The sequence below is a fragment of the Mixophyes fleayi genome, chromosome 4, assembly GCF_038048845.1.
Source record: "Mixophyes fleayi isolate aMixFle1 chromosome 4, aMixFle1.hap1, whole genome shotgun sequence".
Lineage (NCBI taxonomy): Eukaryota > Metazoa > Chordata > Amphibia > Anura > Limnodynastidae > Mixophyes > Mixophyes fleayi.
In genome coordinates, this window is record NC_134405.1 from 214,056,457 (window position 1) to 214,084,138 (window position 27,682).

The 27,682-nt window shown below is 38.4% G+C and overlaps 1 protein-coding gene across 2 annotated transcripts in view; it reads right to left on the minus strand.

Moving 5' to 3' along the window:
• Positions 1–27,682, minus strand: part of APPL2 (adaptor protein, phosphotyrosine interacting with PH domain and leucine zipper 2) — a 130,132-nt gene that overhangs the window by 6,411 nt on the left and 96,039 nt on the right. For both annotated transcript variants that reach the window (XM_075209318.1, XM_075209317.1), the window contains 16 exons: positions 23,404–23,491; positions 21,756–21,797; positions 21,580–21,638; positions 17,089–17,235; positions 16,549–16,631; positions 14,794–14,952; positions 13,088–13,276; positions 9,433–9,475; positions 8,421–8,477; positions 8,239–8,327; positions 7,918–8,082; positions 7,603–7,658; positions 6,712–6,886; positions 5,921–5,957; positions 4,439–4,579; positions 103–150 (listed from right to left, as the gene is read on the minus strand). In XM_075209318.1, the coding sequence (XP_075065419.1) occupies positions 103–150; positions 4,439–4,579; positions 5,921–5,957; positions 6,712–6,886; positions 7,603–7,658; positions 7,918–8,082; positions 8,239–8,327; positions 8,421–8,477; positions 9,433–9,475; positions 13,088–13,276; positions 14,794–14,952; positions 16,549–16,631; positions 17,089–17,235; positions 21,580–21,638; positions 21,756–21,797; positions 23,404–23,491 (1,578 nt within the window). The remainder of the gene's footprint in view (positions 1–102; positions 151–4,438; positions 4,580–5,920; positions 5,958–6,711; positions 6,887–7,602; positions 7,659–7,917; positions 8,083–8,238; positions 8,328–8,420; positions 8,478–9,432; positions 9,476–13,087; positions 13,277–14,793; positions 14,953–16,548; positions 16,632–17,088; positions 17,236–21,579; positions 21,639–21,755; positions 21,798–23,403; positions 23,492–27,682) is intronic.

Consider the following 27,682-nt stretch of genomic DNA (forward strand, 5'->3'; position numbering starts at 1 on the left):
ATATATGGATCAATCCCTCTTGATGAGGGAGACTGTAAAGCACCCTAATTGCACACTGTACAAACTGAAAAAACGAGAACAAAAAAAAAAAACACCACTTGCCTTTTCTGCAGCAGCAATTTCTTTTCCGAAGTTGATTGCAGAACAAATCTATGAAGAAAGCGAAAAAAAGTTGTTTTTTTTCTTTTTATATAAAGGACTATTATTATTATTAATTTTTATTTATAAGGTGCCACAAGGGGTCCACAGCGCCGTACAGAGACAAACAAATTACAATACAATGGGAGACAGCACAGTACAGTAAACAGTAAGCACAGCAACTCAGTAAGCTCAATGCACAGCTAGAGAGGGCGGGGAAGGGGAAGGGAGGATCCGCAAACTACGGGGCCCAAGAAAGAGGGCGCGGAAGACAGGGAGACCCCCAGGGGGGAGGAGGGAGCGAGAATCGACGTGGGGCGGAGGACCCTCGAGGAGGAGGGCTAAGTAGCTGGAGAGCAGAGTTAGAAGTGGTGGAAACAGGAGGAGAGATGGCCCTGCTCAGAGGAGCGTACAATCTAAGGGGAGGGGTGGACAGACAGAGAGACGCAGGGGAGAGAGGGAGAGTAGGGGGACGGAGGCAGAAGATAAGGTAGGAAGTTAAGTGGGAGACAGAAAGGCTTTAAGAAAAAGGTGGGTTTTTAGGGTCCGTTTGAAACTGGACAGATTAGGGGAAGACTAGTACTGGTTTGGCAATAAGAGATTGTGTTTTTTTTGTGGTTTGACATTTTTATGTTACAGTGGACTTCTTTATAACAGCGGTTAAATATGGTGGCATGTGTTTGTATTGGCTGATGCACTTAACTTGTTTAAGAAACAAATACCTTCTATAACTTTCCGCATCCATATTTAAACAATGGTGTCAGCACCTATTTGTAAATAAAATATAATAACGAAGTGCCAATCCTGATCCAAATAAATTACGTTAAACAAAATTCAAAATGGCCCTTTTCAAATGAGCTTATAATCTATGAGATGGGGGGTACACACATAAGGCTGAGGAATAACAAATGTAGCTATTGGCACGCATACAGGCACTGTGCTAGTTCCTGGCTCCAGGCAGCAATTTCATTTAAAGTCAAGATGGTGATGTCCTGCTTTTTTTTCAAACTGCACTTGTGCATGGAACATGCGGTTTTCATGCATTGACTGAATGATGTTTGAAAAACGTATATGAACTTTTGATGCATCCAGTTGGATTCCAATTAAATGGAGTCCTTTCTAATGAATCTAAAGTGAATATGGTTTCCCATCTTTGATCAGTCACTAAAATGCAGAGGCTGGCCACCACCTCTCCTCCTTACCTCACTGCATACAGAGGCACGTGTGTAGTGCACCTTCTTTATTAAACAAAATGTATGTACTAAAAACTTTGTGTCACGTCTCTCATTTTGAAAGTGTTCGACATTTCAATGCCTAATAGTCTGTGAAACTGAAAACAAGTCTTTCAATGAGGGTCACCTCAGGAACTTGAGGATAAGCGAATAGGAGAGACAAGGATGGTGACAGAGTTTTTGACACAGAAGGTGGTTGCCAGCCCTCACATCACTATGTCATTATTGGCATCACTTGGCCTTATATTAAACATCTGCACAAATATAAGACCTACAGACAAAGAGATTTTTTTGATTTTATGGGTATGTAACGAAATAAAATAAATAAATAAACAAAAATCGCAAACAGCGAATGTTTTTCTGATATTAAAGTGTTTTTTTTTAATTTGTTTGGAAAAAATGGGTATGGCCAAAATGTCTAGACTTTTAACAATTTAAAACTTTTAGCGAAGTAGTTAAAATATTTTTTTTCAAGAATACATTTTTCTTCTACAATTTTTTATAACAGGTTAAATATAGCAATATTTTTTTTTTTATATCTGAATTGTGGGTTCTATTACACCTTTTGTAGTGTAAAGTGTTATAGTAAAATAGAGTTTATGGAAGTAAGCATAATAATTTCATTATTAAGAATTATTTTGAAATTAAAAATTTATTATGAAAACAATAAATTAAATTTTCAGACATTCATGTAAAGCCCCAACAAATAATATGGATATTTTTACTATATGGAAGATAGATCAACTTTTACATAAACATGCAATATCTTAATAGTTCCTTTAATACGGGGTATCTTAACATTCTCCATTCAAGGCTTGTTCATATCTATCCACTGTTGATGCAACTTTCAATCAGTAACACCTAAAAAGCTCATTAATAATTACAGTTTTTTTGCCTGCCCTATTTCTCTTGCATGAATGCATGCTGCTTGTACGACAGATGTGTATTTTCATGGGTTATGCTTTTATTAATGCAATCATTAAAATGTATTTAAAGCAGGTGTTAGTTTCTGTCTGCTTTTAGCAATTTCGCAGTACATATGTGTGAAAGAACCCTAAGGATTTAGACTTTGGGGACTATTTTCTAAAGTGGAGGATTGCACAAATAGAACAGAAAGGGTTATATAGCTTGGGACCATACAAATATATGTCTGTTAGAAGACTCACAAATGTATTTTTGTTTTGGTGTTAAAAGTTAGCATATACAGCAAAAAATACAAATGCGCTCAAAAACAAGCTGTGTGACACACCTGCAGCAGCAGAGGAACCAAGGTATCCCTCCTTGCAAAACAATATAAACAAATAAATAAGTACCGACTGCGCTCGCAAGGTGATGATAGAACAGAGAGTGACTAATATATATATATATATATATATAAACCATACAAACAAATGGTAAATAGTAATCAACCATATAAAAAAACTTGAGGTGGTGTATCAATGTATACTAATCGCAATCTACATATAGTTGATTGTAAAAAAACCTTAATACATAAAGTCACATGAATATCAAGTCTCTATAAAGTACTGATGAAAAAATGGCGATGGAATGTATATCAATGGGAGGTTTCTCCGGACGACCTAGATGTATCTGCATGAACCAGGATAACCTCAAAGAGAAAAGGGAACGTGTTAAGGAGAGGATAAATAGAAAGAGAAGGGGGGAGAGAGAGAGGGGTATGAATTAATATGGCTTATATGTAGTACAATAGATAAGCAATAGGGAAGTAATCTAAATTCTGAGCAGTGAAGCCATAACTGAAGTAAAAATAAGTTCAAACAGTTTAATATATACTAATATTGGTCACAGCATTAACGGACCATGAATAATAAAAACACAACTGTCGACTGAAACACTTAAACCAAAAGAAAAAAGGTTCCAAGGTGTCACCACCAAACTCACACTAAAGATGGTAGACTAGCGTGAGAGCGTAGCTGGATGGAAGGGAATCAGAGTCCGTTGATCTCCTTCAGAGAGGAACTCCAAAGCGGGCCGGGTGGTAACGACAGTCGGAGCGTGTATGTGCTTATCTATTGTACTACATATAAGCCATATTAATTCATACCCCCCTCTCTCTCTCCCCCCTTCTCTTTCTATTTATCCTCTCCTTAACACGTTCCCTTTTCTATTTGAGGTTATCCTGGTTCATGCGGATACATCTAGGTCGTCCGGAGAAACCTCCCATTGATATACATTCCATCGCCATTTTTTCATCAGTACTTTATAGAGACTTGATATTCATGTGACTTTATGTATTAAGGTTTTTTTTACAATCAACTACATGTAGATTGCGATTAGTATACATTGATACACCACCTCAAGTTTTTTTATATGGTTGATTACTATTTACCATTTGTTTGTATGGTTTATATATATATATATATATATATATATATATATATATATATATATATATATATATATATATTTATATTTTATTCACTCTCTGTTCTATCATCACCTTGCGAGCGCAGTCGGTACTTATTTATTTGTTTAAAAGTCAGCATGGCTTAAAGTGTAACATTAATGTGAAAAAATAAAAGGGGACGCATAGCACTCATTTCCTTCTCGGATTTGTTGCCTTAATTTTACATTTATAATGTCTAAATAACAAAACTAGGTATTGGTCAGATGTGCAGAGGTAATAAAGATGGTTACATACAGTGCTCCTCTTTGCATCATCTCCCATGTGTGCTTTGTAATACTGTTATCTACCCCCTGCGAGGTCAACATGGGCATTAAAAATCTATAAACTCCTCAATAAAACATTGATATAAAAATACCTGCTAAATAGAGGATACATTGCATTTTACCACCATTTAGATAAACTGAATGCTGTATTTATTGTTTTTTTGTTCTTTAGAGACTACCATTTATCCTCTTATGGCCAAGAATCAGCCAAAGGAACTGTTGTTTATGCAAAAGGAAAAAGATAGCAGTCCCACATTAATGGCACAGACACTTATAGTATATGAATACTCAGCGCTGTAATTCCAGTAAAGGTTAAGTGCTAGGGAACAAACAAACTGGACATTAAAAACAAAAAAGATACATAAATTTGTTGAGACCTTTTCGCCCTCTGTGTTGCTTTCCAGGACATATGCACTCAGTGACTCCCCTCCAGATGTTTCAGGAGTACACACCACAAATCCCACCAGCCGCTTGTTCTCTAGATGGGCAGCAAACTGTGTGATGTTTTCAAGGGCAAACTGTGAAATAAGAAGGTTTGTGAATACAAAAATGTAGCCTACTTCACACACCAATCATTTATGCCCAAGAGGAAAAAAAACAAATTAAAAACATGCACACCTAACCTCAACAATCAACCTCACAAAGCGAACAGTATTTATAAAACTGGTGCCATGGTTTTCAATCCATAATAACAATTATTTTCATTTATTAAAGAATAACCCCAGTTTAAAAACCATAAATGGTAAGAACTAGAATTAAAGAATGGCCATGGCCAACCTAAACATGAAAAAAAACAACAAGAAGATTTTTTAAAAGGAAAATGCAACTATTGAAAAAAAAACAAAAAACAACATTTTAGAATTAGAGAAAAATGTGACCCTAGGTAATTTAATGTCCAACATCCCTTATATTATCTGCATATGTCATTATTATTTTTATCATCTTTTATTTGTTAGGCACCACAAGATTTCCGCAGCACCGTACACCATACAAACAGTAGACTATACAGGGTGAAACAGTACAAAACAATAAATAAAAAATACCAGTACTTCAGAAACTCCAGGCTGGTTAATGCAATAAACGCGGAGCAGAAGAACAGGTAGGGAGACAGGAGGGAAGAGGGGGCCCTGCTCATGTGAGCTTACAGCCTAAGGGAGGGAAAACAGAACAGGTACAAGGGGAGCCAGATGAGGCAAGGGAGAGAGCGAGTGGAGGAGATGAAGGGGTTATGTGGATGGTTGGTAGGCTTTAAGGAAGAGGTGGGTTTTCAGTGCATGTTTGAAGGAGCACAGAGTAGGAGAGAGACGGATGGAACGAGGGAGGTCATTCCAGTGAAGGGGGGCAGCACGGGAAAAGTCTTGGATTCTGGAGTGAGAAGAGGTGATAAGAGTGGAGGAGAGGCGGCGATCATTGGCTGAGCGCAGGGAGCGAGCATGTCGTGGAATCTTTCCAGAATATGCGTAATTAGGAATTATATACGCTCTCATGAGTTCATCATAATCAGCTATTTATATAGCGCTACTAATTCTGCAGCGCTGTACAGAGAACTTATTTACATCATTCCCTGCCCCATCGGAGCGAACAGTCTAAATTTCTTAACATACACACACATACACATATTCTGGATGCTGAATACTAAATGAAAATGTGGATGTATGAACAGGGACAGAAAATGCTCTTTACAAATTGAAAAAAAAATACTGATTATATATGTTTACACACATATACTAAGCTAACATTTATAAAAAGCGTTATACTTTTATTTATGTACTTTGGATAATGTGTTTCGTAAAGTTGGCTGTTTTTTTTTGTTTTTTAACAGTCAACTAAAACATAAAACCACATTAAAATGTACTCACGTGTATTCTTGTAACTTGTGTTTGAGGATCTATTAATCTGCAATAAAAAAAAATGTATACTTCACTCCTATTGCAGCCATTATAGAAAAATGTAACAGAGCACTAAGATGGGAATTCAATTGGCTGCGTTACTGCCGAAAGTAATGCAGCCTGCGGACTTTTACTGATATTACGGTACTAGTGTGCATAATTACTGTTCCTACAGTATTGCTTAACGCTGATTTTTGCTCGCAGCTCAGGGAGCCGCAAGCAGAAATCTGGGTTAAATTTACCATATTAACAGTAATAGGTTTAATGCTGCGCTACTCCAGGGAGAATTGAATTCCTCTCTAGGAGAGGGGTTGCCTAACTCTCTGATTTACAAAAACAGTGCCATGGAGTATGAAGTAGATGTGCACTTCCGATTTTTCATTTGCTAGGTAAAAAAGCCACAATTCCTTCTTGCAACAAATAACTTTGCTCTCAGTGTTAGATTGGTAGTCAGAAATCAGGACCAGCTAACTCGGATTAAAACAAGGGTATAGACTAAATATATGGCACTATTTTATGTTTTGATTTTGCATACATTTCCAGTAATACAATCTCTCCTGATATTCTGTACGGGACCAATTATTTCTCTGGTTACTCATGGTTTATAAAATATGCTTATGTCCAAGGACTTGTGCAAGTCTGGTGTGAATGTATATGTGTATATTGCTGGCGTTTCTTCTACAGTTAGTATGAACAATATGATTTAAATAGCAGGTTATATTAGTGGAATAAAAGTATAGAATAAACTGCAAAAACTGTACCTAATGCTTTTACTGGTTACCATCAGATGGGATTCTGTCATCCGAAAAATATTATGAATGGCTCGTGCAGCCAGGACTTGTCTCATGGCTTCAAAGATAACTTGGTTAGAATGGTCTGATTGTACCGCCATTGACCCTAAAAAGCGAACTACAAACATCTGCTGCAAAAGCAAACCTGAAATAAAAAGGGAAAAAAAAAATTAAGATCCAATTTATTCATTAAAGGATTGTAATTAATATGAAAACTCCACGAGTTTTACCCACAAGAAAGCCTCCTCCCCATGTAGCTAATGGGAAGGGGCTCCTCCATGCCTTTCAATTTCTATTGGGACTGTTGCCGGCTCTGCCATGTTTTGAGACCTGTATTAAGTGAATGACTGGAGCACTCCCAATCACATTCCATTAGCACACTTCCTGTTGTTAAGCATTAGATCACCATGGTACCCATCCAATCAGGTTCTGCATTCATTGAACACTCCCCCTTAACAGCCAATGCAATTTTACCTGATGGCTCCAGTTATCCGGCCCTTGTATGACTCAAAAAATGGTGACGCTTTTGGCGGTTCCTGCTGCTATAGTGAGGTAAGGGTTAGTGCCTCTGGACATATACTGTTACCTGAGGATGTGTGCACCATTAAGAGAAAACCCCAGGTAAAACTGGAGTTCTTCTTTAATATCTGAGCACAAAACAACATACTGCATTCTGCAATCTTCAACACAGCAAAAAGATTTCAGAAGACAAGTTAACTGCAAATATTTTATTCTAATTTTAATGCACTTTTAACTTTTATATGTGCTTAAGTGTGACAAGCTGTTACCGTTTGTGGATTAAACGGACAGTTTATTACTCTTAATACACCAATATTATCACAGCCTTTTTTTTAGTATTACCTTCCTCAGTAGACTTTTCAAATTTATCTTCAGATTCCCCAAATGGATTTGTACGCCTGAAAATAACAACATTAAATAACAGTTGTTTGTTGCATATTGTTAGTCATATACAATATTCTGTGTGACTACATATACTACCAATGAAGTAGACTAATAGTAAGCTTCATTTTTATTACATTTTAATGCAACTGTTTTTTCCTTTTTATAAATGTCTCAGTTGATAAGAGTCCACTCTAACGTGCTACATCTAATAAGTTTCTGGCACATAAGTGCTGTAAGAATCAATGTGAAGCACAGCTGTGCAATATAACATACCTGTTGCCTCGGTTTTGGTCTTGGAACTCACTGGCCGGTAGCACGATGTCAAACTGAATAGGAGTTCCGGGGACTATCAACTGCTCTGACTCTGGTTCATGGATGACATCCTCTGTCACATGGCTATTAGATTCATCTTGTGGTAAAGTCTGTCTTAAACTCTCACTGTACAGACACAATTCACACACAGGAAATTAGCTGTACAATTCCTTAAGATTAGCACACTAGCTGTCATTTCTGCTTTTCTTTTATTTATAGAACTACAGTTCTCATCAGTTTTCTTTCTGATAAGATGGAACAAGATTTTTTTTTTCAAAATACCTGTGTTGTAAGTTTTCATGTCTTATATCAAAACTAGTTATGGGAGTCACTGCCTGCTGAGCGCTCTGATTTAATCTGATAGCCACAGCCTGTCGCAAGACAAAGATAATAGACAATTCATGTAAATTCATGCCACAGTCATAAGCTACTGTACAGTTAAGGGCCATTCATAAATAAAATACCTCAGGATTATCTGATAAGTAGATTTGCCTTGAAATGTTATTGATGGCAGAAATCCACTGCAAATTGAGGAGAGAAAAAAACGTTAACACACAAATTTGAAGCAGACAAACATGATATTGATAAATATTTCAACCATATGTGACTAAGCTATAGATAAGTACTTTGGAATCCAAACACTGGCCAATGATTTTCTTGTGTACATATATCTTACTCCAGAACACACCTTCATTTAAAAGTATTCTAAAAGTTCTATACTTTTGGATATGTTTTAAAGCCTCCAAACTAAAGATTAATGCATTTCTTCAGTTTATATAATTTTCTCCTCAAAGAGTAATGCAGGCTGCATTCCCAGACAGTAATCATACTTAGAGCCTTTCTCAATAAATGGGCAAAAGTGGCATTTACTAGAGCAGATCAATATGGCTTGGTGACCACTAAGTAATGGATGAGAGGAAACTTACATGGCTCTCTGTTCCTCTTGGCCTTTATTTTAATGAAGGTAAATGTCCTATTTCAAGCAAGGGATGTTTTACATTGCATCAGACTAAAACTTAATTCTATTGCTAGTCTAAATCCTAACCCTTAACTTTAGTATAAAACCAATAAATCCAATCCTACATTCTGGTGTAATCCCAAAACAATAACCTTTGTTCTAACCCACTCTTCAGAATCTGTGGCTCTCCAGCTGTTGTGAAGATGCTAGCAGGGCATGATCAGACTTGTTCCCAAATCAAAGGATACCTATCTATGCCTTAACACAACCAAGCTCTCAAGTGTAGTCACACACATTTTAAATATGCAAGAGCCCCCTTATACCCATATGGTATAGTTTTACTGACCCTCGCCTGATTTTGCTGAGAGATCACCAGTTCCTTTATATAGGCCCTTCCGAATTTGGATACATAACTTCAAGCAACAGCATTACAACACTGTAGTGTAGAAACACTGTAATCCGATAAATAATTATAATCATTAAAAAAATTCTGTAGACAAACAGTGACAGAAAATTACCTCCTCGTATTCTTTTTTTCCTTCTGCTTGAAGGATGAGGCTCCTAAAAAAAGCAGCATAGAATAAATATTAATCTATGCCCAATACACTGCCATACAACACATGTAGACAGTCCCCTTAATCAATCTTTTTTCTATTTTTACCTAAAATATTAGTTTTTGGAGCCATTTATGTTTTAGTAAATTGTGACAGCAAGGACATTTCAATTATCTTTAAAGCGTCAGATATGTAATTTACATTACTTTATACGTGCAAATGATTGCACTCCCAATATGAAATGTGTCAAGGCTTCTCATTTAAATTACTGTTCAAGGTTTTGTGAAAATCTGAGCACCTGACTCAGGGGTGGATTGGGAACTTAAAGTGGCCCTGGGGAAAATTCTCAAAGTGGCCCCATGTAGACAGGACCAAATTAACTGTAGACGGGGCCAATATAAAATTAGACACACTGGCAGGTGTCTTAGGGACTTTTATACAAACCCAGCATATTAGGGTCCTATATACAATACAGAAAGCATGTCAGAAACTGATATACAATACAGAGAGCATCCCAGAGACCGATATACAATATGGAGACCATCCCAGTGACTGATATACCATACAGAGAGCATCCAAGTGGCCTCCATAAAATATTCTTTACATATACATCAAGTAAAGGGTCAGTGACTTAAGGTGTTTGTCTATTCATGTATACACTGAGTAGGGCCTTGGTCATTGAGATATCTATTGGTATCAGTGACCCAGATCTCAGTAAACATACTGATCAGGGTATCATAGGAAAATATCACCCTCTAGTCCAACACTTCATGCTCAAATGCAGATACAGACGTCCTTGTTGGCCTGTCTCAGCCTCTTCATGAGGCCTAGTTGTACAGTGGCGATGGCAGAGGCCCAGTTATTGCTGAGGGTCAGGCTTTAACTAGGCAACTTGTTGGAGTGAGCTAGTTCTCCTATGGAGAATTTCCAATCTTGGCTGCTGGACAGGAGGCGGAAGAGGGGAATCTGCAGCTTGGACGGTTAGGGCTGGAGAGATGTTTCTCCGCAGTGCTCCTCAGAAGATCTTCAGCAGAGCCAAGCAGGGGTCTCTCTTAGTTCTCAGCACTCATCCTGCATCTCACAGCTGCCTCTCTCTCAAACAGCTCTGAACACATCTCTCTTGCTCAGCTTTTCTGTCTCTCAGTCTGTTTCTCTTACAGGGATGTCCCTCAGCTCTCAGGCTCTCTCTCTCTCTCAACATGTTTCTCTCACAGATATCTCTCTCTAAGCTCTTAACTTGTCTCTCTTACCGCTCAGTCTGTCTCTCTAATAGCGGTCTCTTTCTTTCAGCCTGTTTCTCACAACTGTCTCTCTCTAAGTTATCAACTTGTGACTCTCATAGCTGCCTCTTAGCCTCCCTCTCTCACAGCTGTCTCTGCCTAAGCTCTCAATATGCCTCTCTCAGTCAGTATCTCACTCAGCAGGGGCTGGCCAGGCATAGCTAGTTAAACCCAGAGAAATGAATCAAGCTGTCAGCCTTCGTCAGACACATAACCAATAAATAAAGGCTGCAAGTCTGCTGCAGGTCACAAAGTGCACACAGTGTCACTCTTTCACTGACTCCTGGTGGCCTCATGAAGCCATTGGCATAAAGAGAAAAGTTCTGGTAAGATCTATGGCTAATCTGCCTCTGATTTCCAGGAATCAGCTGACTAATGTCTTTGAGGATCTTTTATGTAGAGTCAGAGAGATGGGGGTTTTGAAGCAAGAGTGGGAAGACTGATGAGGTGTTTTCGGTCCAATAGAAGAGGTGTTTGGTAACTGGGGCTCTAAAAGGCATATGAGGCTGTTTTGTGTGAGTGGGCAAGTGAAAGGTTTAAGTGGCACGTGGAACAATCTGAACGATGTTTTGGAGTACATGTGGGATGAGTTCTAAGAGCATTTGGTGTGTTCCTTCTTAAATGTATTGTTTTAACTGGTTACGGAGATTAAAGGGAAAGTCCGTTCTTTTTTTTTTTTTTTAACTCTTTATTTGTTACAAGAGGAAACAGCATGGAAAAGTACAAGCAGCAATAAAAACAGACTATTTTAAGGCAACAAGATGTCTCCTCTTATTTTAAGTTTTTATACTAGAAGGGAGGGGTAAGTGTGACACAAGGGATGGGGGGGGGGGGGGGGTTGGGAAAAAAGACAGGCATGTATATCACCATACTTATTACAAAGGCGGTTATAAGCAACATATCCAGAGATTAATGACCTATGAAATAAAAATAAATAAACAGCGGGCAAGATATAAGGGTCTCTTACCCATGGCGCACGACTTCCAGCCTGGAGGATCCAGAGACAGCTCAGAGTCTATGGACCATTAGAGGGCGAGAGAGGCAAAGGGGGTAAACAGCTACGGCTTTCATGTAGATACCACGGGGCCCAAACCTTGTCAAAGTTGTAAGATTTATCGTGTACGTGCATGTAATACTCTCCATGCTTGCGATATGCCAGATGTAGTTCTGTAAGGCCTGTATAGAGGGAGGGCTAAGATCTTTCCAATGTTTAGCTATTCGCAGCCAGTATGTGAGAGATCCGCTTGTTGGAAGGGGCGCTCTCATCAGGGATAGGGCGAGAGAGAAGGAACAACCAGGGATCCTTAGTGACCTGTTGTACAGATACGGAGTTAATAAGTGCAAGGACCATGTTCCAAAAAAGGAATATACGGGGGCAGGTCCACCATATATGTAGCATCTTGCCTCTCTGGCTACATTCCCGCCAACAGCTCGGAGTAGCGGTGGGAAACATTCTAGACAATCTGTCTGGGGTATAGTACCACCTATAGTACAGCTTGTATGCAATTTATTTAATAAGTGTGGATATTGAGTTCTTGGCAATCCCCTCCCTGACATCCTCCCAGCAAGACTCATCCGGGAGGAGTCCCAGATCTCTCTCCCATTCCCTTTCATGCTGCCTTGGGACGTCAAAGGAAATCTCTATTAGCCAATTATAAATCCTCAACACCATCCCTTTTTTGTGAGTGGGGAATGCAAACACATGTGCTCAAAGAGAGTGAGGGGCCTAAGAGTTTCAGAGGCGGGCAAGAACATAGCAAAGTGTGGGATCTGGAAGTACTCAAAGAAAAGTGGGCGGAAAGGTTCAAACTTGTGATGAAGATCTTCCATAGAAACCCAAGTTCCGTTGACCACCAGGTCTGAAACCACACATATCTCTGCACGTTTCCAGAGTTTAAATTGCTGTGACTGGTCACCTGGGGGGAAATGTGGGTTGCTCCAGAGGGGAAATAAGGGAGGATAATTTGTGCTTGAGCTAGCATGAGTCCTATAAGGACAAACAAAATTTGAGCGATTGGAATGTGGAGGCCTCCTGTGGTCTGTCCAGTCTGGAGAGGCCCCATAGGGGTGATAAGGAAGGGACTCCCACAAAGTGGGTTTCCAAAGCCACCCATGCTACAGTCCGGCATGGGACATAAGTGCCCGAAACCTGGGTCAGATGGGCCGCCAGGTAATAGAGTTTAACATCTGGAAAGCCTCTTCCTCCCAGAGCCCTAGGCTGCTATGTGGTTGTTTAAATCAGTCAGACCTTGTTCAACAAGACATCAAGGGTGGTCACTAAGTATTTAACATAAAAATGTCCTTGTTTAAAAGGGAAAATAATAATTTGCATTTCTTACGATTTGCCAGAGGGAGAAGTGATTTGAAAGCAGTAGCGTCTGTCCTCACAATCCACTGCCATGACTGAACAATTGTCCAGGTCCTGAATCAGGCCACCAGCCACTTCACCTCGGTGCTGACACATTAGGTTGCCCCCTTGTGTAAAGAAATACAATCTTTCCCAAGTTGTGGTAACCAAGCCCGTTTTACTGAAAGGTGAAAAAAAGACTACTTGTCAACTGTAAAAGTAATAAGCATTCATTAATTATAGGTCTAAACAATAAAAAAAACATTTCTACTATGGGAAATGTTATCGTTGAATATTAACATTTCAGTCTAAATACTTATTAGACATTTATTTAAAACATACACATTATGTACATTTCTTTCTTTGACCTTTTGCAATGATAATAACAACATGTACGAATACCACATACCCACTGGCATTTTCAAGCTTCCTGAAGGCTTCTGGATGCATTTACATGTGGTAAATGCGAAAAGTATAACATGTGGCATTACAAAAAAGTGTATTGCAATGTTTTGCAATGTAAAATGCATTTAACAAACTCCAGTTGGTATGAGCCCTAGCAAGATAAATCGGCCTTCAAATTTGTTGTTTTCTTTTTCCGACAAAATGAAAAAAGTTCTTAAATAAAGAAAACTGAAACGTGCAGTCAACAAGAGAGAGAACCCCCCAAAAAAAACAAAACATAAAAACTATATGGCAGATAAAATAAAAACAACAAACTTTTGTATATGTATATAGTAAGTGCATACTTGCCAACTCTCCCGGAATGTCCGGGAGACTCCCGCATTTTGTGAGAGTCTCCCGGACTCCCGGGCGAGTGTGGCAATCTCCCGAATTCTGCCCACTTCACTAGGAAGTGCCCCACTTCCTAGTGAAGTGGGCAGAATTAGATCCCAAACGCCGCGATTCCCGGTGAATCGCGGCGTTTGGCCCCGCCCCCGCTGTCAAATGACGCAATTTGCGTCATGACGTCACAGGGGGCGGGGCCAAAATGACGCGATTTCGGCCACCCCGCCCCTTCACGCCCCCCTCCACTGGCTGGCTCCCGGAAGGGAGCTGAAGAAAGTAGGTAAGTATGAGTAAGTGCTTTTAGAAGCACAATCATTTTTTTCTTTAACTCTAGCAGTACCAATCTGAGAGATATTTCTACTGTCCTTAAGGTTTGTTGCATGCTAGATTTGTAGTCTATTGGAAAGAGCGTAATATACAACAGTTTGTAATTCTGTAGTGGCCAATGGCATGTAATTCTAGAGGTGTGGACGGAAGAAAATGGTGCATGTTGTGTCCATGCCAGTCTCTACAGTGAGCAGCAGCACATCAATTCTATCACTAAGTCCCCTGTGTAAAATCATGACCTTGAGCTTCTAATTGGAAAACCCCTATGCATACACTAGGCCTATGATATTTTATAGCACAGTATAGATGAAAACAAACAAATGTTTACAGCTTCGAACAATTATCCAGGTAGAATTGGGGCAAAAAAAGCCACACACACACACACACACACTATCTCTAATCGTTATAATTGAGCACATCAATGTCTGGGGATGTTATTAGTAGGTATTTTAATAGCCAATTTGCATTATGTAATTTTGCACTTCCTGTCCCATAAACAAATACCCAGCAGCCTGCTCATAGCCACTATGGATTTGCCTACAGTGCACATTTTAGAGATTGTCAAGCGAACAAATGTTTTACCTTCTCATGTTTAGATAGCCAGCTTTCTGGATGAGGTTTCTATTGATAATAGGGCAGGAAACATCAGAATCTGGTGTATATATGGCATCACTGCCAGACAGTAGATCCTGTTGAGAAATCCTCATGGCCTCTGCTTCTCTGTCCAGTTCTGCTTGTATCCTACAAGAACAGGTAACCATTTACTAAACTTATGTTTCTTCCATCTTCACCAAACATTAATCAATCACTTCAGTGATACACATGTAAATTCTGGCGATCAGCACTCGATATAAAGAATAAAAAAGGGTGTTTTTTTATTATTGCATCTAAAAATACGAATCAAATGTACTCCATTTATAGCACAGCAGCATAACAATAATATACTCATCTTTATAGTTCATGATTGTGTATGTCAAAAAGATTGTGCCCAACTGCTGTTTTGGTGCTTCTCCTGCACATTTCTCAAAGGCTGCCAAATGAATACTGCTGACCAACAGACCAGTATTTAAAGGCAAAATGATACCGAATTACTGTTAAACACATCCTTATCAACTGCACATCTGTGCCTACTATATATGTCAATAACTAAACACAAAATTAACGCCTACAACACATAGCAGTATTCTAAACAAAGAATACCCAAGTGCAAAAATGAACCCCCAAAAAAATGTTCTAATTAGTTTTCTTTTCCCATATGTTTAAGGGTTCAAATACTCATCCAACACTACCCAAGCACTAACACAACCACACATGCCAGCTGCAGAGCTCTAAGGTTACCTGGATAATGTTAACATTATTGACACTATCCAAAACTCCTGTGTAGATTATTTACACAAAGAAAAAGGAAAAACCATGTACTTTGTACACAAAGTACAAACCTCCATCCTCAAAAAAGAACCTGTATAACAAAGCTTAATGAATTTATATTCACAATGTTGACAAATACAGACAAATGTGTTGTTTTAGTCACAGACCTGTTTAGTAACACAGTAAATATGTGCTATGAACTATTAGTTTTTAAGCTGCATTGTACTGATCAAAGTCAATATCAGTGAGCTATGTATGTTTCCACCTGATGCAATATAAACCTATTCTGGATGTGACAATCTCTGTTATGCTGGCCCCAAATGCTGCAACTGTCCCAATATTGCAACGTGTATTATTGCAAAAACAACCCAGAGTCCCATAATTATTTAAATCAAATCGGCTGTTGGTAAATGCAGCTTGAGGATGACCTTTATTGGTCTTTGTGCAATCATCTGTTCACCATACTAAAAGGACCATGTGACACCAGAAGAGATGTGGCTGCTCAGCCCAAGCACCAAGCGGATGGATCTCATCCAATTTGGCAAAATCAATGTGGCCAAATTGAACTTTGATCGTACTGTGCATTGCTGGCATTAAAGAGCATTTGTTCTCTATCTGCATATAGTATAAAAGGGAATAGATGCAAGGGCGTACCCAGCTGAATGTTCACGTGCATGCTCCCAGCTTATATCAAGTGTAGGCCTCAGGAGTTGTACAGAAAATACATACAAATGTAGCAAAGGATACTGGTGTATGGCTTGATCTAAAATGGCACATAAGCTGAATCTCAGAGTAAGATAGATTCCTTATTTCATCTTCTGAAGCCAGCAGAAAACGGTAATTGATGAAGTTGGTGGGCTACAAGGAACGGGAGGAGACACTAACGGCAGAGAAGGGACTAAAGGGTGGAAGTGTCCTCGCCAAAGGCCTATAAACTCATTTTGTGCTAGAAGATTTCTCCCTGCTTACCGTTCATTCATGCTTGACAGCGAAGACATAAAACTATCCATTTTTTGGGAAAACATTTCACATCCTTTTTTCAAAAAAGTAATCTACAAAATAATGATCAAGAGAGATTGGCAATAATGTTTGTGCAGAAGAGCAACATATTGAATTACACAAAACGACTATAAAGTAGACCAAACCCACATATGTAATTTCAATCACAATTTATTAAAACTCATGAAAGGCATTAACTGCTTCACACACCAAGTAATCTCTGTTATATAATTTGTTATGCCTTGTTTTCCTCATGGAAAACAATATTTATCTGTGTCAAATACAAAATATGGTCATTTGATATATAGTTTTGCAAAAAAAAAATTTATAATGTTTAAATCAATCACCCATATCATAACTGCTGAGTGATCATATAACGGTCTTATGTAGCACAAGATTCACAGTTGTAAGGGGTTAAATTAAAAAATAACAGCGGCATTGCAAAAATTAATGGTTTTAGACTTTAAAAGTATTCAATGAATGTTTTACTGGACTGAGACAAATCCCTACCTGTCCTTTTGTGTACCCAAGAATAGGATCTAGCATCGCAGTCCTCTTCCTGTACTGGAGAGCATTTAAAGCACAGTAGTACTGTAGTGATGAGAGGTGCTGCTTCCTTCTAGCTCCAGCAACTTCCTTTGCAATCTCAGCCTTTAGCTTTCAAAAAATGAAGAAAAATAAAAGAAAAAATAAATAAAATATATATATATATATATATATATATATATATATATATATATATATATATATATAAATAATTTAAGAGGCTCTAACCGGATAGACCCACCAATAAACTATTGTGCCCCATTTTTCCCACTAACACTGCATCACAATATCTGTAGCCATGACCCTTTACACCCAGTGTACTAACCCTGCTTTAACAACTGCAGACATGAGCTTTAGATGTTTTGAGTAGACAAGACCCACAGAGGAGCATGACCCTCTTTTCCAAATTTCTCCTCTCCAAATCTAGCTTTAAAATCACCCTAAAACACACAGATGTGGATGGTTTTTGTGAAACAATTACTCTGGATGGTTGGAATGAAGACAGGGGATAGGGCAGTGCTACCACTAGGCCCACTAGGTGTCATCTATAACGCCAAAGTTTTGGAGGCACCTAAAACACCGAATGGGTGACATAATAGGCTGTGGGTGGGACATGGTTTCTAGATATGTGGTTCTTTATGGAGAATGAAGCAGCCAGCTTGCTTAGACACAGCATGAGGACTCCCCCCCCAATTTCCCTCCCTACTTATTCAGACACATGTTTTATTCCCAGATCCCAAGCGGAGGCGGGGTTTAATGATACAATTAAGCCCCGCCACATGTGTCAGCTGACCTCCTCTCTGGGATCTCCTGGATGGGAGAAAGGAAATGTTGGAAGTATGTTCTTATTGTTATTATTGGGCAGAAGGCCAGCTTTGAAGCAAATCTTGTGGCATGGCCAGCTCACATGTTTCTGAAACTCAGACATGACAATAATTGAATTACTGTTGTTTTTTGGAGGGTGATGGTGGTGGAGATGTTTATATAAAATCACACGGCTTCCCCTCAATAAACTTTGAGAAAGACACCGTAATCAGCCTCTAGAATATGGCTGATAAATGAGAGCACTAGTCTTCATTGGAATACACAGCAACAGAGTTAAGATCATGAGCCTCATTTAGAGAAGGAGTAAATTTGCTCTTGGGTCAACTATGTGATGATACACATGCAAATTTGTTTTTGCATGGAGGAAACTATTCTCATGTAGTAAACAAATACTGGGCAGCTTTATTTTTATACAGCTATTTAGAGTTGAATTAGGATGGTCCGCCAAAGAAATCTAAATATATCAACATATTTTAAATTTGCTTCTGTTGTAACACAACATGGTTTTGTTAAGATGCAGCATTGCACATTCAGCTGGGTTACTCCTAACTCTATATGAGGCCCAGTGACTAATATTTAACGTTCTGTCAATATATGCATGCGTTGACATATATATATATATATTTGTGCATGCTACGAATAGCTCTTCCGTAGAAGGTAACTTGTATTGTAGGTTCCGCAATCATTTAACACCAAAGAGTACATTAATTAACATTGTTTGGATATGAATACTTAAAAGTGAAAATGAAGATTTTGGTGAAAACAAAGTTGCTAAAAATGTTTCTTTTTTCAATTTAATTAAATCATGTTTTCCTAAACATAATTTTTGTATAAATACAAATTTTTCTGTGTAATTATGTTTTCTCTCTTTTTTTCTCAAATGTGAATGAGCAAAGCAGTGATGAAAGGTGTTCTTGTGAATGGTTTGGGTCAGTGGAGAATGGGTGATTTGGACATAGGTTTTATTCTACAGCTGCCTCTGGTTATTTAGTGTAGAGTTGGAAGAAGGCTACATGCTTAGTGTAATATTAAGTAATATATTTCAGATACAGAAAACACCAGGTTTCTCCATTTATTAACTTGGGTGAAAGTTGCAATACTGCTTGCTCAGATAGGTTCAAATTAAATAATACCCATAGATTCCAGGTAAACAGAGTCCTCAGAGGGAAAAGTAGCACAATTGCAATAAATTTCCAATGGCCGGGCGCACCAACCCCCACATGCTAGGGGAACTATATTGCTATACTATTAGCAGTGTGCACCATGTAAATAATATAATAATATACTAAATTGAATGAAATCTGTGTACCAAAGTGTTTAATGTTAAAAGAAAACAGAATAAGCACTTGCCCTGGTGATCAAGTGAAGATGGGGCGATTCTGTGGGTGTTCTGAAGCTATTCATACAAGGGGAAACAGAGCTCTGTGGTATTAGAACGTCTTCCTAGTAGCCGCATTTTAGCCACACCAGGACAGCCGCAGGGCAACGGTACCAGAAGGGCTTCTAATGATGCACCACCTTCTGGAAGTCCCACCCTGGTGCCCTGAAGACTTCAGAAGAAGCAGCAGCAAGGAGACTGCTGCCCCAGGATCTGGCTACCAGGTCTCTGGAGCAGATTTTGGCTTGAAGGTGGCACTAGTCCAGAGCATCCTGGAAGGTAGTTTGGGTAGATTTAAAGATTAGTCTCCCATTCCAGAGTTGTTGGAGCCAGGGTGGAGAGAGGACAGAGAACACCCCCCTCCCCCAAGTACAATGTTAAAAAAGGAGCATGGTCTAGGCTGGAACATACAAGATATAACGGACTCAACCTGAACTAAAGAGACAAGGGGCTAGATTTAATACCTGGCAAAATATGTGAGTAAAATAAAAGAGCAAAAATTTGCAATGTAAGTTTAACATATACTACCTTTAAGTGTGGGGTCAGGAGGTGTCAGTCCTTGTCTCCAGCAAAGAGGTGCTGCAGCAGCAACTAAACACACCACTAGAAGCAAGCAGTTACCAGTGCCAGTGAAGGGGCCTGGTGGTGGCAGCGACTATTTTTCTGCAGCTGGGGGCTCCACATTGTTGCCTAACTAACAGTCTGTAATTGTTTGGTGGTTAAAATGAACCCTTAAACAATCCATAAGACTTTTCCCCTGAATTGTTGGCAACGTAATCTCATCCTGTCACATTTCTCACATATGGGAAAGATCAGTACTTTATAGGACTCCCATAGTTTGTTTTTGGTTTTTTTGTTTTAAATCTTTTTATTGAATATTTTTCTCAGATACAAGTACAACAAATCAGTAATGGCATATATTTAACATCTTACAATGTTTTCGGAAATAATTAAGATATTTATGACATTTTGGCATTAAATATCAACATCAAACAGTAACAACATCTGAAAAATGGTGTTATTTTAAACTTTATGAATACATTTTAGATAATCATGTATACCTACAAATATGGATGTAACTGAACAGTATGAACTACTATCAGAAAATAAAAACAATTAAAGTAGAATGAAATGAAAAAAGTAAAGTAAACTGAAATACAATGAGGGGGGGCGGGGAAGGAGGTGGTTGTTCCTTTAGTAAGCACTATGACAAAGGGTATTAGTCAGACCTTTCATCAATTAAGGAAAATTTGCGTCTTCAGAATTTTTAGGAGGTTCCAGTTATCTTTCTAAGTGTTTATTCATTCATTCATTCTCTCCCTAACTTAATTGCCTAAGTAAATACCAGGTAGTGTATTCAAACAATTTAAAGATGTTCTGCTGAACCGGTAGATCTAGTGCGTCAATATATGTGCCCCATTTTTTCTGGAACCTCAGACCACCTTTTTCAATATCCGGGAGAGTGGCTCTCCTATCCAAGTATATAATATCTAAAATCTCCAACTTGAGCATTCCCAGAGTCGGGGATACTGGTGATAACCAATGTCGTAAGATCAGCTTTTTTGATACTGTTACAATTACAATCAGGGCCGCCAGAGTGTCGGAGGATGGTAAGAGGTCCTTCCAAATCGTAAAATCGGCCAGCAAAAGGGGCTCTGCGGCCAGTTTGACCTGTATCTTAAAAACGTTATTAATATAATTTACCAACTTATACCAAAATCTCCTGACCTTCCTGCAGCTCCAAAAGTTATGCAGCCAATCTGCACTTTGAGATTTGCACTTCAGGCAAAAACCAGATTCCCCCTCAACCATAAACCTACGCCTTGTTTGTGGGATATATGCTCTGTGTACTACCTTTAAATGTATTTCCTGGAGGCAAGTTTTGGACAGTGACTTCCATATACGTTCAAAGTGGCAAGTTAAAGTGACCGGATCACTTATGTTGGGGATATCCCTTCGCCATGCTTCCACCGTTCGTTTCAAGGGGATTGAGAGCTGCATACTCCCATAGTTTTTAAATGCATTTTTAAACAAAATATCCATGGCACTCCATTATTCCTCTTCATACCTCTCACATGTGTTAGTGATGGCATGCTCCCTTGTGTACAGACTATGCATATGGAAGTGTCTCTTATAGTGAAGCTGGCTCTGGGTGGGAGTGGGGCTAAGGGGGTCACTTTTTTCACTTGTACAGACCTTAGGTAAAATATGTTCTTTACTTTTAATAATTGTCTACTAATTTTCTCCCTTACCTTTTCATTCTCTCTCCTTTTAGGCAGTCTACTGTACTTTGCCATGGACAAATCATGCTCTAAAAATAAAGTAAATAAAACATTAAAATATTTATTTATTATAAACAGTGCACGTGGACATTATGGGACACATGAGAATGGTTTAATAGAGTAAACATTTTGTATTCAAAACATACCATTGCTAGCAAGAAGAAAAAGATCTTTTAATGTGCTTACTTCTGCAAAACAAAGTAAAAGAGGGTAAATTTAATAAAATATGGGAGAAAAAAAAAAACAATCTTGATAGTAAAACAAATGTGCTAAATAAAAAAAAAAAAAGTTCTTATTTTTAGTTTCTTAATATTACAGATACCAATCTTATCATAAATGAATAATCACTTTGCCATATGTTTTATTCCACGGTTAAGAGATATTTCACATACTGTGCGTTACTGAGCAGCGTGATTGTGAAGCATTTCCATTTATATAATTACATCCTCTTAAGACTTAGCAGGTCATGGAAAAGTATCCCTATGTTATGCCTTATACAGCAACAAATAGGCCAGGAAAAAAACAATTGTCGTGCAATGTTACTTCGAATAGAAGCAAAGCCTATTGCCGGATACTCTGCAGTTGATGCAGAGTACAGTTACGATGTAACGCCCACAGACAACATCATCACATTTTATGGCTGCAGCCCTCCTTATAACAGAAAGATGAGCAGGAGACTGCAGAAAATAATAATAATAAAAATATTTGTACACAATACACTTAAAAGCAAAAAAGTTTAGTGGGGATTGGGACCTCCTTTAAGCCACCCATTTTAATAATTATCATGTCACCGTCATGAACAGTGGCATCTGCAAGCTTGTTTTATGGCAAATATTAATCAGTCATTCTTATGGAATACACTACCCAGAAGTTACATACCTTACTTTAAACCTGACTGTACACATACGCTCTGGAGCATACAGAACTATCTTTCCCTAAAGGGGATATGGACAAACTAAAACTGCAGAAGGGTTAGTTTGTTTGAAGTAAAACCCTGGGAGGGGTACAAAAAAGATCAAAGAGGACAGAATGGATTTGGAAACAAAGTTAATGAGATTAAAGGGAAAGTAGGAAGCATACATTCCAAGAGGAAATGTGCAGGAGGAAGTAGAGCTTCAGGAGAGTCATGACATACACAGAAACTAGACAATGCTTTAAGGGCAGGTGCAGTGATGCTAACGATGTCTTATTTCTAAAGACAACGTTATGAAAATTTGTCCCTACATTTTTTTCGAACCCTAATAATATATTGTGTTTTTGTTTTTTCATACTAGCCAGGTGCCTAGTAATATTTATTAAAGCAATAAAATATTATGTATATTATACTATATAGTATATTGTACAAATCAGAAACAAAAAACCTACATGTACAATGTACAAGTAGTTCACAAGTCTCTGACCTTATAAGCTTGCAGATTGCAGTTCCCATTTATTTTATTCTTTATGCAGAATCTGTTTCTGTTCTATTTGATGTACAAATTAAATCTTGTTGACGAGAGGTACACATAACCCCAATTGAATTGTACGATTATGCTCCTTGATCATATTATACAGACGAGAAATGTGCCATCACTGACCAAAACAAAAGTTGTAATACAGAAGTTCACTAGGAGGTACAAAGGTGTCTTTGAGGATTTTAAACAGCCTTTTTGAGAGGAGTGCTACAATTTCCCTCACACATTTATCTAAGTGGCAGTGGGTAAAAGCTTTCTTACTCACCAAAAATGTGTTTAACCACAGCACCTCATGTGAGGTGTTTCTGAAACTGAATGAAGAGGAACACAGGTCACTTACCTGTGAGGTCTTTTTCACGGAAATGTATCAAAGGCAGCACCATGCTGTCTGCCAGCTTCTTTGCTAAATCTGTATGAAGCAAATTAAGCTACAAAAAAGAACAATAAAATAAAAATTAAAAAAAAAACGGGAAATAGTCAGGCTAACCTTACAGTTGTACTAGAGGCGTAGATTAAAGGACAACAATGTAAATAGCTAAAATATCTGAAAGATATATACATTTTAGAACAGGGGTCAGGGAACATTTTTACCTTTTACCCTAAAATATATTTAGATACGCCGACATTACCCCCTTGTTTTGAAAGGAAGAAAAACATATATTATTAATTATTGGAATTCAAAATTTTATTGAATCTATTCAAAATTTCTTTGAAAGGTTCAACTTCAAAACTTCAGGTTTTAGAGAAATGATGTTGGTTCATTTTCGATACAAGAGCATCAATAGAGGGGCATTTTGATGTCAGAGCAATTTGGATACAGTCTTCAGCGTTCAATCGATTTCTCTGCTTTGTTTTTATGTTCGTTAGAGTGGAAAATCCTTGTTCGCAAAGGTAGGTTGTTGCAAAAGGCAGCAACTTTTTGACTGCCTCCTCATGTGCAATTTTGAATTCCTTTGCAGCTGTTGACATTCAAAAATATGACAGATCTGCTTTGTTTTTAAATTTAATATGTGCTTCATTATTGCATCGAAGCTCAAGAAGTGCCTCTGCCAACCCTTGAGGCTCTTCTGGTACAACACCAATTTCACATTTAAAGGGGTCTACAATCCAACTGACTGCATGTGAATCAGCAGCATTATCCCCAGGAATTAAATTTTTACCCCATTTGGAGTAATTTACCCCTGTTACCTGACCACTGCTCTAGAGGCATCAGTAAAACAGAATGGAATATGAGGTATGGGAGGGATGCTATTTGTTTTTTTCATTTGGATCATCACTCATAAATATAATACTAAGTTACATATAAGACTTATCCCTGGCACTTCCCTCCTATTCACATTGTTTAACAGTACTCTTCAGTCACTGCAGAAGAACGCACTTTAATTATCCCTTCTGTCAGAATGGTATTTCCAGTGAACATTCTAGATAACATGTTTCTCAAAATAGATCCCATACCTGTGTAATAAATCATATAACACATACATACACTCTGTGCATAAATACGTACAGGGCTTTGTTTTTTAACTCTTGCTGATAAGAATGAAATTATCATCCACATCAGGCTAGGAACCAAGAGAACATAAATTTGTTAAGAGTCTATATTAAACACACACAACGCAACTGAATGTAGCGCAGCACCAGCAGAGGGGCAGTTTTCCCCGGCTTCTAAATCCTAAGTTTATTTTTAGTTAATAGTCAACATATAGAGAATATAGTAACTTATATATTCACATACACAACCCCAATGTTACGTAAATATAAATACAGGAAAGAAGCAGAACAGGAACACATGTATTACTCTTAAAGTCAACAGTTTTCACTCACACAAGGCACAATCTCATTTATGTAAAGCTACAAATGAATCATGAATATACTTAGTGTAACAGAATTGATCACACGGTACTGTGCTAGAACTGTGATTGCAGAACAGGCTCAACAAGACGTGCACCTTTAATGCATAATATTTATCACATGTGCTGGCTCCAAAACTCCTCCACTAATTGCAGATACACATTTTTTCATGTTGTTTAGAATTGTAACCTTGGCAAAGATTTTTTATCATGGAGACTGATAAGCCACTAAATATAAATATAGGCTCTTTATTAGTTAGTGTCAGCTGTGACAGGATGGACCACCTATTCCACCCTGTGTGTTGTTGCTGGTAACCAACTGGGCTTACTTTGCCACCATTCCCTTTTGTTATCCCAAATGCGCCCTCTAACAGCAGTAGGAGGGGCTTACAAATGCTGCCCCCACTGGACTCCTTTACCAGCATCCAGAGCCAGGTTTCTGCTGGATAACTGACGCTGCAAGTGTACCCCGTTACTGGTGTACATAGGCTGGTACTCCTGACCTCTTCCTACGGATCAAGGTTGCTGTGGATGGATTCCCCCTGGCCTATCACTCTGGCCAGAGCTGCTGGGTAGCAGGCAGAGCGGTGGTACTGGATGCTGGGTGCAAACCTCAGAAACAGCTGGGAACGGATTAGATTTTGGATCTAATCTGTAGGTCACAGGATTTTCAGCATGTAAGACGTTTTCAAGCAGGTCTTTGAAGCAAGTGATGTATATTTGTAGTAACACTGATTGAAGGTACCAGAGATCAGGTCAGATGGAACCAGAAGAACAATTTTCAATACAAGACAGTGCTTTTTATACAGATTTGAACACAGCCTCACTGGGTAAGCCAGCCCCCTGGAGGTCTGAGCTATTTTTAGAATCATGATGCAATTTGTTTACCCAAACATGGATTTACATGCAATGAAAAGCTAACAATATTTACACTTATCTGTGACAATCTCAAACTTACTGTGATTTCCTGCATCTTGTTTTTAGACGCAGGAAATCTAGTGGCAAGTCTTAAAAAACATTCCTGTGCATTCAGGTGCTGGACCCTCACACATCAAAAGGTCTAATTAACATGAGATTAACATGGGTCCTTACATCAGACAGCTACAGAATACACATTCACAAAGAAAGGCACAAAACCCCAAACAAGTCATTTCCCCACATCACGATACACAAAAGACTTCCTCTACAAAGGCTTATTGTATCAGAGATATACCTCAGAAATCATCATCACTATTTATTTTATATAGCACCACTAATTCCGCAGCGCTGTACAGAGAACTCACATCAGTCCCTGCCCCATTGGGGCTTACAGTCTAAGTTCCCTAATACACACACACACACACACACACACACACACACACACACACACACACACACACACACACACTAGGGTCAATTTGTTAGCAGCCAATTAACTTATCAGTACGTTTTTGAAGTGTGAGAGGAAACCAGAGCAGCCAGAGGAAACCCACGAAAACACGGGGAGAACATACAAACTCCCCACAGATAAGACCATGGTCGGGAATTGAGCTAATGACCCCAGTGCTGTGAGGAGAAGTGCTAACCACTTAGCCACTGTGCTGCCCAATCATGCATTTCCTCTAGCAAGGTTAAAACAGAAACGAGTTTCTTCCCTGGTTTCAGAAATAAAGATTTCCCTTACCAAAATATACACAATATCAAAAATAAGTGCATTTGTAACTATATAAAAAAGCGCCCTGCGCTATTTCCCTTAAATAAATTTATACCATAAGTGATCCATTCTCATCAGCCAATTCTCACATTTAGTCCACCCACATCATTCATTTAAATTTTTACCCACTTGCTGCCAAAATACTGCTGCTTTTACCGTATATCATGTAACATGGGGCAGTAAGAAATAGCTACCTTTATTTCAAGTGCCAACTCTTTACTTGTATATATGTTTTTGCACATTATGCCTTACCTACATCTACACGGTGGCTCATTTAAAATTTCAGGAATTGTAGTTCCAATGCCTCCAAATCAGAGTAACTTTCAGATCATTAACTCTGCAAAATGCATTAGCTCCACATTCCACCCTGGAAATCCGTGCACAGTTCTGAAATTACACACAAGTAGGTGCACTGCCCACCAATACTCTATGTTTAAGTGAAAAAGGCACTTGCAAAAACCTTCATTAATCATCTGGTTAAAAAAATGAAAATGTTTTATTTCAAGCCCAAATCTTTTACATGTTCGCTAAATTACAAATCAATATGTAGGGTACATATGGTAAGCTTTTACAGCATAGACAAGCACAGGTGTTGGTAAGGAAGGGGAGTTACAGGTACCAACACCCCTTGAAAAAACAGACTTATTAAAATATGAGAAAAAAACTTTTGCACTTCAGTTTCTAGCAAACAGTCACTTCCAAAGGATTTACTTTTGCCATGCAATGTGATTTGCAGTTGATTCCTGAGCATGATGTTTGCTATGCCTACTGTATATAGTATTTGTAGATTAGTGTTAAACACAAAATGGATACTGTGGGGAAATACAATACTAGAATTGTCTTGTCCTTGCCCTGTACCGGTTAATTGGAGATCTGTAGGGTTGCTTATGCAACAGAAGAGTATACGCCACAGCCTAACACTTTTAAAGTACAAACAAAGCTAATTATTTTAGTGATCGATTTCCTTTAAGTGAGAAATGTCAAACTACCATTTGTGTTGAAAGAATACTGTAATCTGCCATCTCCAGCAGAGGTGCAAAAAGCATTCTCACATGTAGTGATATTTATTAGAATAG